Below are 12,995 nucleotides of genomic sequence, written 5' to 3'. Positions count from 1 at the left end.
GGGATATATTTCCCTCCCCACCCCTTTCCACCTTCTGCAAAGACCGTTCCCTCCGTGACTACCTGGTCAGGTCCACGCCCCCCTACAAGCTACCCTCCTATCCTGGCACTTTCCCTTGCCACCGCAGGAACTGTAAAACCTGCGCCCACACCTCCTCCCTCACCACTATCCAAGGCCCTAAAGGAGCCTTCCACATCCATCAAAGTTTTACTTGCACATCGACTAATATCATTTATTGTATCCGTTGCTCCTGATGCGGTCTCCTCTACATTGGGGAGACTGGGCACCTCCTAGCAGAGCGCTTTAGGGAACATCTCAGGGACACCCGCACCAATCAACCACACCGCCCCGTGGTCCAACATTTCAACTCCCCCTCCCACTCTGCCGAGGACTTGGAGGTCCTGGGCCTCCTTCACCGCCGCTCCCTCACCACCAGACGCCTGGACGAAGAACGCCTCATCTTCCGCCTCGGAACACTTCACCCCCAGGGCATCAATGTGGACTTCAACAGTTCCCTCATTTCCCCTTCCCCCACCTCACCCTAGTTCCAAACTTCCAGCTCAGCACTGTCCCCATGACTTGTCAGGGCTTGTCCTACCTGCCTATCTCCTTTTCCACCTATCCACTCCACCCTCTCCTCCCTGACCTATCACCTTCCTCCCCTCCCCCACTTACCCATTTTACTCTATGCTACTTTCTGCCCACCCCCACCCTCCTCTTGCTTATCTCTCCATGCTTCAGGCTCACTGCCTTTATTCCTGATGAAGGGCGTTTGCTCGAAACGTCGATTTCGAAGCTCCTTGGATGCTGCCTGAACTGCTGTGCTCTTCCAACACCACTAATCCAGAATCACATTCACAAATGATGCCCTCCAACTCATTTCAGGGGGTGAGAGCATGTGAGGAGCTCTGCATTGCAGCCTGGTTGAAACTAGCAGCCTGACCCTGTGTTCACAATGTCCTGGCAGTCACTTTGCAAAGCTGGTGTGCCCCAAAGTGCAGCATTAAAGTGCAGAACCACATTGTAAGTTGGTCGGGGTTTGTCTCGATGTTTTGATGAGGCTGTTACCTGACTGGTGCCAATTCCATGGATGGAATGTGTTGCCCATGGAATAGAGATATTGGCCACTGCTATCCAAAATAGAGGGCCGTATAAGCCAGCAGCGAGCTGAAGTCGACAAGTACTTTCATATCACCTTCTAGCCACCCACAATCTGGAAGATGTGAGAATCGGAAATTTTATATAAAAGAGGTGAGATGATCCAATAACGAGAGGTTAATGTATGCTAATGCAGGCAAGTAAGTCTCTCACTGTTCACCAGCGAGGATCTTGCTTTGCCGTTCAGCACTTGGTTGGAAAGTAGGATTAAGGCTCTAGCTGTCAAGAAGCTTCTCACTGTGATCTCACATGATTTTACTAACTCTCCCACAAACCAAAGTTCACATTGTTCAGGGATGGGAAAATTCCACCCTTGATGTAGTTATTAGATGGGCTGCAGAATTGGTGATGCGCAGTGATGTGTAGGGTATGATTAGAATTTGGAACCTGAAAGTATGCTGCTTGGACACATCTTAAGCTGCAATGTCATTAGCTCCATTTGGTGCACTCTTTCCAAATTATTACAATAATGTACATTGTGATTAGATTTATGCAAACAATTAAACATCACCTCACAGAACTGAGCAGCATGGAGTAATAATTGGGAAATCTTGATCCGATTGTGTCTTTATTATTGCATTTTCATATGATCAAAATGTCCTTAAAGGTCACCTGTCTCAGGCACTTTTTACTGAAGGTACTAACAGCCTGTATATAGACTCTTCAAAGATAAACCACATTATCTTCTGATACAGACAAAGAATCATTTCTAAGAGAAAATCCTGAAATGATTGACTATACCATTGTTTGTTGTGTTTCAGACCAAATCTCTCAGCTGGAGCTTAATCATTTCTGGATTTTCTAAGAAGCACAAAATCCACCAGCCCAGAGTGTGACTGGTTAACTAACCACTCCCCATCCCCTCCAATATACATTAATTTCACATTAGGGGTAACTTCACTATTTCCAATACCCTGCTCAGTCCCCATTACAGCAGATGACTTTTGGCTTGAACTCTCTCTATGTCATGTTTGATTCAACCTCAGGAGTCACTTGTATTACTTCTGACCTGGTAGCTGTTTGTATGAATTAAATCTATGACTCCTGTTTCTTGAACTTTATGCTGATTTAATGCTTGCTGCTCCTGCAATGTAAATACTAAACTGAAATAAAAACCTAATTCTATGAAGAAGCAATGGTCAATTTGTAACAAATACAAATTTTAACAGACAGGTTTAAATTCACATAAGTCCAGCCTCGGGACCAGTGATAATGCATCTCAGTCTGAAAGTGCCACCAATCGCGTGATGGTCATTGTTTTGTCGGCTCTTATTAAATCAAATTACACAAAAGTATAGAACAAAAGGACAGCCATTGGAATTAAGTTTAGAATAAGCTTAAAAATGTTTTTTTTGGATTCAAACTGTGATAAATACTTGGAGCAATCTGCCAAGCAAAAGAAATTTTAATGGAACAGATGGTCTTCTATCCTCTCTGAATTTCTTAATATTTTCTTATGAAATGAAAAGAAACATTTAGTTCATTAACCACAGTCGTTCCAACAACCAGGTAGAATTTGCATTGTTAAGCACTCAGTCCAGCTGATCTAATTTGCTGGCAGCTAAGAAACAGAAAGGAATCATATAAAAAAATTATCGGAACGGGGAATGGAGCAGGAAACCTCACTAGTCCAATCCATTTTGATCTATCAATTCCCCTACCAAATGTTATTATATTTCTGGACCATTGGCTCTAACAATGATGTGTGGTGGACAGTTGCCTGAGGAAGGAGCGAGTGCTCCAAAAGCTTAAAGTTTCAAATAAACCTGTTGGACTATAACCCAGTGTCATGTGATTTTTGGCTTGGTTCTAATAATGACATTCTTTATTTTAAACACAGCATATTCAAGTGATTACAATAGTCACCTTAGCTTCTTGAAGTCCCATCGAATTTGCAAACCTACAGACAAATTAATTAAAGCTTCATGCATTTATGCTCCTATTCTTTCTAAGAGTCACAGATGTAAGTTCTTTGAATTAGGTAGCTGCCCAACAAATTAACGAAAATCACACAAAAACTTTCAGGACAAATATGATGCTTTTCCCCTCAGATTTCCTTTATGAATACTTCAATGTCAGTGCAAAAGTTTAATTAGTAAATTTATTTGTGACTGTGTTCTTTAGATTAGATTAGATTACTTACAGTGTGGAAACAGGCCCTTCGGCCCAACAAGTCCACACCGCCCCGCCGAAGCGTAACCCACCCATACCCCTACATCTACATTTACATTTACATTTACCCCTTACCTAACACTACGGGCAATTTAGCATGGCCAATTCACCTGGCCTGCACATCTTTGGACTGTGGGAGGAAACCGGAGCACCCGGAGGAAACCCACGCAGACACGGGGAGAACGTGCAAACTCCACACAGTCAGTCGCCTGAGGCGGGAATTGAACCCGGGTCTCAGGCGCTGTGAGGCAGCAGTGCTAACCACTGTGCCACCGTGCCGCCCACCGTGCCGCATTCTGTTACAGCATGCACACTAACATCCTGTCTTTTTGTAATGTCTTTAATGTATTGTAGTGAAAATTTCGAAGACACTTCATAGATGGTCATCAGACAATAACTGGCATTGGATTAAATAAAGAGAAGAGATGATCTAAAGCCAAGCCAAAAAGATAGAATGTTAATACCAATTGGTAGCCAACATAGATCAACATGTCAAGTGGTGATAGGTGAATAGGTCTTGTTAAGTTATGACATGGCAGCTGAGTTTTACATGAATTTAAGTTGAGGGAAGGTAGAAGATGACAGGTCAGCTAAGAGTGATTTGAAAGACTTGAATGAAGTATTAACAGAAGCACTGAAAAGGCAGATTGGCAGCAGTTAAACAGAAACACTGGCAGAAGCAGGGTTATTACAGAGGGAGGAAATACAATAATTCCCTGTTGTCTGGCATTTATAGGGAAATGTGCCAGAGACATGAATATGCGGATTGTGTGAGAAATATGCATACAGAAACCCAATAAAGTGACCTCCAGTATTCATTGAATAAAAAAAATCATAAAATTCAAATGTCATTAAGGCAGTGTAATTTATTCACTGGGTTTTGGAAACTCTGATAGTATTTCGTCAACAGAATCAGCACTTGCATGTTGAGCAGCAGCTAATGATGAGACTGAGGAAATGGGGATTTTGGCCAAGTAGCCTTCTTGAATTAATTTCTTATATCTGCCAGCTTGCATGTTTTCCTTCTTTCATTGGGAATGTAGGAAGTGAAGCTGCATTACAGGTTGTGCAGTAAAGTAATTTCACTGCTCAAGAAGCTTCAGGACATCCTCACATCCTTTGGCAGCTGTCTTTCAAACTGTGACCTCTCATCATCACTTTCCTCTTCTTGAACTTTATGCTTGTCCTGAATCAAAACATATCAGCAATGTCAGTCCAGGGTCAAACAGTGTGACAAGATTTGAACAGTCTGCTTCAGTTTAACAGTGGACAGGAAGGAGAATGGAATCAATGGTTGGAGTTGCAGGAATCAAAGATAATGACTTCAGTTCTTCCATAGTTAATCAGGTATTTACTTTGACAGCACAAGGGCATTGGTGAAATCAGTGAAGTGTCAGTACAATAGTGTCATTAGTGCATATTTGTAACTCCATGTTGCATTTTCCGATTATGTCTGCAGTAGAATTGGGTAAAGGATAGAATTTTAAGCAACTCAGTAATTACATTGCAAGGCAGAAAGGTAAGCCACTCCAAAGACCTTTTCTGGGAATGACTGGATGGATATATGTCATGTGGACATGTCATTGAAACATCCAGGACTTTTTAAGGGGTTTGACAGGGCAAATGCTGAGAAGATGTTACCCCTCATGGGATGAGTCTACGACCTGAGGGCATAGTCTCAGAATGAAGGGGCAGCAATTTAAGTCTGAAATAAGGAAGAATTTCTTCTCTGAGAGGTTTGAGAGTCTTTGGAACTCCTTGCCACAGAGAAGTGCGTGGGCAGAGTCCTCATGTATACATAAGGCTGAGATAGATAGATTCTTGATCCGTTGGGTTACAGGAAGAAATGCAGGACAGTGGACATGAGGAATGTCAGATAAATCATGATCCTATTGAATGGTGGAGCAGGCTCAAGGGGCCAAATGGTCTGGTCCTGCTCCATTTCTTCTGGCCTTTTGTTTCAAGAAAACAAGAACAAATGCATTCAAGGGTGTATTTGATTATCTGTCCAAATAGTTTTTCCTATGGTTCAGTGTCAGTTTTTTTTTGATCACCCCTTTGTGAGATTCCTTGACAGATTTTTCTATGTAGAAGTTGTCATGTAAATGAAGGCTATTATTTCTGGTGTCTCCATCTATAATTTTCCCTGCACTCTTGAAACTAGTTTTTAATAGATAACCATCTAATTCCTTTCTAAAGTAGTTAATTAACACCATGTAATTTGATGAAGATCTAGACTACAAATGAACTGTTACCCAGTACACCTGGCTACTCCTCTTCTATAGTCTTCTGTTTCTGGCACATTTCTCTCACAAGCATTACATCACTTTGGACTTGTTTTCTTCTGCCCTGACTTTTCTAGAGACTGCTAAATTGCACTGCTGCTGGTACAGGCCTTTCTCTCTGAGTTACCTGAGAAAAAAAAACACAACCCACTCACTGTCCTTCTGGCAAATTCACCCTTAATAAAAGAATTCGTCTCTATCTCCCTGTATCGTAGCGCACCTTGTTGCTAGGCAATAGTCCTTTTTTCTCCTCTTGTATCTTTGTTTTCTAAATCACTGACCTATCAGCCTCAAAGTATTTTGTTCTCAATAGCCCTCATTTAAATGCAGGTAAACAACCCCCAGACAAGTCATTGGCACTTTCAGAATTCATCGAACCAAATCTATGCTTTCTCCATTTTTGCCATAGTATAGAAAAATAAATCAAGAATAATGCTATATATAGTTCTATACACTTTAGAATCTGAGTGTCCAAATAGTAAGAATAATATCTCATGAAACTTCATGTTTTGAATGAAACAAATGTATTTTTGTGCATTTAGCAAATAAATATTTAAAAAGTGGAAAACAATGCGACATAAATTATTTGCATTCTGAAATGACACTGGAAATATGTGATGAAAGTTGTTTCCTATAAGTCAGCATTGAAAACCCAGTCAGCAAAAACCAGATTTTGGTGAATTAGACAACCACATATAAACAAAAACCTGGATCAATGTCTTCAGTCTTTAAAGCACGTATTCTAAAGATAGTTCCACTTGCTGAATCACTTTTAAAGACAACCACGCTAATAAATTATGCTTAGCATTGTAAATCTGTTATTTTGGTCCATCCAATTTTGATTTCTCATCATAACCCTCAATCTCTTCTCTTCAGCTGTGCTTAATTTTTCTTGTGTCCATATATTGGTTCAAATCTTACCAGATAAATAAGAATGAGTCACAATGAATGCCTTTATTAATCCACAAATTGCCTTGAAAGATCAGGCAATTTACAGCGCACTGTAAATTACCCCACAGAAACAACAGCTCACTCTGATTTTCAATAAGTATAGCATCTTTCTAGATTTGCACATTACTTGTCCACTAATTATCCATTGCTCACTGTAGAATGTTAGAGGTGATACTTAACAGCTTCCAATAATAATACAATGTTCATAACCTCTTCAGGAGACAAACACAAATGTCCAGACCTGAAAGGGAGACAGTTAAATGGTTGATCCCCTTTCCTGTATGAAACTATGCTTAATAATTTTAAAAAGGAGTGAAGGGACAACCCTTTAGAACTTAGAGGGGAAGGATTGTTTCAGCTAAATTGTAGTGCAGAAAGGCTATGAAGTTTGAGTCATTGAGGGTATTTAAGTCAGAGATAGAGAGTTTATTGCTTAGTAAGGGAAGCAAAGGTTACAGTGAGAAGGCAGGAGAATAGGGGTGAGATACGTATCAGCCATGATCAAATCAGCCATTGATTCAGTCCTTGAGATGTTTTCATTGGCAGTGTATTCCACCAAAGGTCCCCAGATCTATTCATCACACAAACAGAACAATCCTCCAGAACTTCATTAGTTAGGATCATTAAATCTTGATGGCACAGATTTCCCAGCAACTCCTTTGACTTTTAATAAACCTTGTTAAATGATCTGATTGGATCCAGTGAAGCTAAAGCATAACCGTATAATTGTCCAGTTCACAATCCTTGCTTTAACTCTGTCTTCAGCTGTTTATCCTTACTGACTGTGTTACAAGTTCCTTATAACTGTGCTTTTTCTATTCTCCTGTCATCTTCAGCTCTTCTCTTATTTGCAATTGTCCTTTTCTTTTGACCACATAGCTTCTATCTTAACTTCTTTCCTGTTGATATTGCTTCCAGATTAAGGGTCTGCAGGTCACATTCATGAATATTTCTTATTCTCTAAGAATATTTCAATTTTGCATATTGTTACAAACTCTTAAAAGTGATTTTAAAGCAATCCGGCAATAATACTGAAGACTGGGCAGTACGGTGGCTCAGTGATTAGCACTGCTGCCTCACAGCGCCAAGGACCTGGGTTCAATTCCAGCCTTGGGCAACTGTCTGGAGTTTGTACATTCTCCCCTTGTCTGCAATCGTTTCCTCCCACAATCCAAGGATGTGCAGGATAGGTGAATTGGCCATGCTAAATTGTCCATAGTACTCAAGAATATATAGGCTAGGTGCATTAGTCAGGGGTAAATGTAGGGGAAGGTATCTGGGTGGGTTACTCTTCAGAAGGTCAGTGTGGACTTGTTGGGCCAAAGTGCCTGTTTTCACACTGTAGGGACTCTAATTCTAATATTTGTGCTCCAGAACTTGCCGCTTCCCCGGCCAAAATATTCTTGTACGGTTAAAACACTGGTATCTACCCAATACTGTGGAAAATTGTCCAACTACGTCCTGTACATAAAAAGCAGGATAAATCCAACCCAGCCAATTACTGCCCCATCAGTATACTCTCAATCATCAGTAAAGTTATGGAAGATATCATCAACAGTGCTATCAAGCAGCACCTGCTCACTGACATCCAGTTTATGTTCTGCCAGAGCCACTTAGCTCCTGACCTCATTAAAGCCATGAACAAAAGAGCTGAAGTCCAGAGGGAGGTAAGAATGACAGCCATTGATGTCAAGGCTGCATTCAACCAAGTGTGACATCAAGGAGCCCGAGTAAAACTGGAATCAATCGGCATGAGGGGGACATTTCTCCAGTGGTTAAAGTCATACCTGACGCACAGGAAGATGGTCGTAGTTGTTGGAGGTCAGTCATTTCACTCCAGGACATCTCTGCAGGGTAGAGTCCTAGGCCCAACCATCTTCAGCTGCTTCATCAATTACCTTCCTTCCATCATAAGGTCAGAAGTGGGGATATTGGCCAATGATTGCACAATGTTTAGCACCATTTGCAACTCCTCAGGTACTGAAGCTGTCTATGTCCAAATTCAACAAGATCTGAACAATGCCCAGGCTGGGGTTGACAAGTGGCAAGTAACATTTGCAACACATAAATGCCAGGCAATGACTATCACCAATAAGCGACAATATAATCACTGGCCCTTGACATTGAATTTCCCCAGTATCAACATTATCGCTGACCAGAAACTCAACTGAATTCACCACATAAACACAATGGCTACAAGAGCAGGTCAGAAACTCGGAATACTATGACAAGTAATGCACCTCTTAACTCCTTAAAGCCTGTCTATGAGGTGCAAGTCAGGAGTGTGGTGGAATACTCCCCATTTGCCTGGGTGAGTGCAGCCCCAACAACACTCAAGAAGGTTGACACCATCCAGGACAAAGCAGCCCGTTTATTGGCACCATGTCCAGATCATCCACCCCCTCCACCACCGACGTTCTACAATATGCACTGTAGAAATTCACCAAAGATCCTCAGATAGCACCTTCTAAATCCATGACCACTTCTATCTAGAACAACAAAGGCAGCAGAGATATGGGAACACCACCACCTTCAAATTTCCCCTCATACTACTCACCATGCTGACTTGGAAATATATCTCCATTCCTTCACTGTCACTGGGTCAAAATGTTGGAATTCCCTCCCTAATGGCACTGTGGGTCAAAATCCACAGCAGGTAGACTGCAGTGGATCAAGAAGGCAGCTCACCACCACTTTCTCAAGGGCAAGTAGGGGCAGGCAATAAATGTTGGCCCGGTCAGCAATGTCCATATCCCACAAATGAATAATAAAAACCTTCATGAGAGATATGTTTCAATGCTAGTTAATGCTAAGTCTGGTTTGCTGCAGTACAATTAACAACATATGATGTATTTCTGTAATTTGCAACTGCTATAGTTTGTTTACTGAAGAACGTTCCAATACATTCTATGTCAGTGGCAGCAGGAAAATGTTCAAATATGAATGGAAAATCCTACTCACACTATCTTACAGGCAGTCACTTTCAACAAACTCACACTTTCTCACGTCTTCACATCCTTGCTTTTTCACACATCGACAAGCATTGTTGTCAATTACCATTGTGTTATCAGATGGCAACCTTACACTTGCAATTTCTGGTGTGACTTTTGCAGTGAAGTTGTTCTGTATCATATGCTTTTTGCTATGCTAACACTTGTACAGAACAAATAGCAGCACGATTTCCTTGATCCAAAGGCAAACACAATACTTAATTTCCAAACCCCAAAAAAACCCTGCCTGATTACTAGTCATAGATATTAATTATGCATTTCATAGATCAGCTCAAACCAGACTAACAACTGACTCTAGCATCTAAAATAAGTAGATTGGGGTGGCACGGTGCTCAGTGGTTAGCACAGCTGCCTCATAGCACCAGGGTCCCAGGTTCAATTGTAGTCTCGGGCAGACTGTCTGTGTGGAGTTTGCACATTCTACCCGTGTCTGCGTGGGTTTCCTCCGGGTGCTCCAAAGATGTGCAGGTCAGGTGGATTGGCCATGCTAAATTGCCCACAGTGTTAGGTGCATTAGTCAGAGGGAAATGGGTCTGGGTGGGTTACTCTTCGGAGGGTCGGTGTGGACTTGTTGGGTCGAAGGGCCTGTTTCCACACTGTAGGGAATCTAATCTAAAAAAAAACAGCCACTAATTAATTAGCTACAGTGTTCCTCAGTTTGTCTGCCCCTGATTTAAGGTGGATCAAAAACTTTAAATGTATGGCACACTCGCCTTCATTGCTCATACCATTGAGTATACAAGTTGGGATGTCATGTTGTGAATGTACAGGGCACTGGTAAGGCCACTTTTAGAGTATTTGTACAGTTCTGGTAATCCTGCTTTTGCAAAGATATTACTAAACTGGAGAGGATGCAGAAAAATAGGCTGGGACTTTTTTCATTGGAGCATAGGAGGTTGAAGAGTGACCTTGTAGAGTTTTATAAAACAATGAGAACCATAAGTAAAGTGACAAGCAAAAGTCTTTTCCCTAGAGTTAAGGGAGTTCAAAACTAGATTGCATAATTTTAAGGTGAGAAGAGAAAGATTTAAAAGGAACCTGAGGGACAAAATTTTCACACATAGGATGGTTTGTGTGTGGAATAAACTGCAAGAGAAAGTATTTGTTGCGGGTTCAGTTACAACATTTAAAAGACATTTGAACTGTTACATGGATGGGAAAGTTTTAAAGGGGTTTGGGTCAAATGCAGGCAGATAGGATTAGTTTAGCTTGGGAAACTTTGTCACCATGGACAAGCTGGAGCAAAGAGTCTATTTTGTGCTCTATGATCATGACTCTATAACTCAGCATTCAGTGAGAATTTGCCATAACCATATGCATACTCGCAAATATGTATGCATTCTTTTCCACACTTAGACTCATTCACACTCAAATGTACATTGCCAAAAGCGCGAGTAATTGCATTCAAATCAACTTATGTGCACAAATACACACTCCACAGGCACATATTGAGCTCACATTTGCACAACCAAGCAGACACTATTTATATAATAACCTCATTTAAGCATTTGCATGCCACAAATGCCCAATACACATAAGCTCAGGTTATTGCAAAAAATAAAAGTTAATGGTGCAGAGGGTATCATATTCACATTGATAAAACATTGGCTAGCTAATAGGAAGTATAGATTGGGCGCAAACAAGTCCCTTTCTTGCTGGTACGTTGTTATGAGTGGTGTGCTACAGGGATCAGCAGTGGAACCTTAACTTTTTGCAAAATATATAAATGTCTTGGATGAAGGGATGGAAGTTATAGTTGTTAAATTTGCTGATGATACAAGGATAACTAGGGGACTAAGTTGTGAAGAGGACATAAGAGGCTCCAAAGGGTTATAGCTGGGTTAAGTAAGTGAGCAAGGTCTGGCTAATGGAGTACAATGTTGGACAATGTAAAATTTTGGCAGAAAGAATAAAAATGAAGTCTATCATCAAAATGGTGAGAGATTTGCAGAGCTCTGGGATGCAGAATGTTCTGGGTGTCCTAGTGTTTGAATTACAAAAGGTGCTGCCAGTAGTCTGGAAAGTTAACAAACAGAATTATTTGTGGTGTGGCAATTGAATGTAAAACAAAAATAGGGAGAGGGAAAGTGAGGCCACTTCTGGAGTACTGTATACAGTACTGATCCCATTTTTAAGCATGAAAGTAAATACATTGGAAGCAGTTCAGAAAAGGTTCATTAAACTCCGCTCTGGGGAGGGTGGGCTGTCTTATAGGGAAAGGTTGGACAGACTGGGCTTGTATCTGCTGGAGTTTACAAGGGTAAGATGTGACTTGACAAGCATAGACGTTTCAGAGAGAGATTGACAGGGTAGTTGAGGAAATGAAGTTTGCTCTTGTGGAAGTGGGGTGGGGTGGGGGGGGGAGGTGGGCACACTTCAAAATCAGAGGTTAGTTGTTTAAGACAGAAACAAGGAGATGTTTTCTTCCCACGTATGGTCATGGAATTGACTACATTCGTGCAACATATTTATGGGAGTGTAGACAATTTTTTTGATAAGCAAAGGGATGAAATGTTACTGGCGGTCAGCAGGCAATGTGGCGTAGAGATCAGCTATGATCTTATTGAAAGGTGGAGTAGGCTAGAGGGGCCGAGTGGTCTACTCCTGATCCTCTTTGGCAAGTTAGTATGTAAGTCTGAGCAACTGGGTCTTAGGAAATCCCATTTGGACTGTGTGGGCAGCAAGAGGCTGACTCTAGTGAGGGTCCAGTGGCAAGCCCCACTGTTAAAACTCGCCCATTGCTTCCAGTTAGAGACAGTTCAGACGGTGCGGACTCAACCCCCGAGCCCTCACTCTCTCTCTCTCTCTCTGGGCAGGTTGAAGCGGTCACTTACCGATGGTGGACACCACCGTCCCTACGAAGTAGAACGCTCCGGTGAAGTCCCACCTGGGTCTCAGGGTGTCAGCGTGGATCCCAGCGGCGATCGCCGCCTCGTACTCCCGCAGGAAGGCGCTCAGCTCCCCGGCGGCAATGTCGAACTTGTCGGCGAAGTGGCGGAGGGTCCGATTCCACTTGGCCCGAGCCTGCAGTTCGGTGGGCCGCTCGATGGCCGAGAAGACGGCGGCCCCGCACACCAGGTAAGCCACGATGAGGGCGGCGAGCAGCGCGAAGCGCCCGTTGTCTTCGTTGAGGTGCAGGAGAGCGCAGCCCCGGGCACTGCCCATCATCAGCCAAGTGGCAGCAGGTTCCCTGTGCCAGAGGCACCCAACGCCCCAGCACTCATCAACCTAACTTTCAGCTGCTGGCTGCGACGGCGTGGGGGTTGTTGGGGGGGGTGGTCAGGGGGCAAACTTCAGCCAGTAAATCCCAGCCCTCTGCCCCCACTACCAACCTGGCAGCAGCAGCCACCAGCTGGGTGATAGACCCCTGGTACCCCCCCCCCCCCCCTCCAGTACTGCCCTGGAAATGAGCCTTTAC

The 12,995-nt window shown here is 42.6% G+C and overlaps 1 protein-coding gene across 1 annotated transcript in view; it reads right to left on the bottom strand.

The window, feature by feature from the left end:
- Positions 1-12,745, bottom strand: part of LOC140482587 (potassium channel subfamily K member 12-like) — a 90,553-nt gene extending 77,808 nt beyond the window's left edge. The window contains exon 1 of the mRNA XM_072580117.1: positions 12,412-12,745. Within this exon, the coding sequence (XP_072436218.1) occupies positions 12,412-12,745 (334 nt within the window). The remainder of the gene's footprint in view (positions 1-12,411) is intronic.
- Positions 12,746-12,995: the final 250 nt, after the last annotated feature.

This window comes from Chiloscyllium punctatum, chromosome 11 (genome assembly GCF_047496795.1).
Source record: "Chiloscyllium punctatum isolate Juve2018m chromosome 11, sChiPun1.3, whole genome shotgun sequence".
Lineage (NCBI taxonomy): Eukaryota > Metazoa > Chordata > Chondrichthyes > Orectolobiformes > Hemiscylliidae > Chiloscyllium > Chiloscyllium punctatum.
The sequence above is the reverse complement of the archived record's forward strand: the minus strand, read 5'-3'. Positions and strand labels throughout refer to the sequence as shown.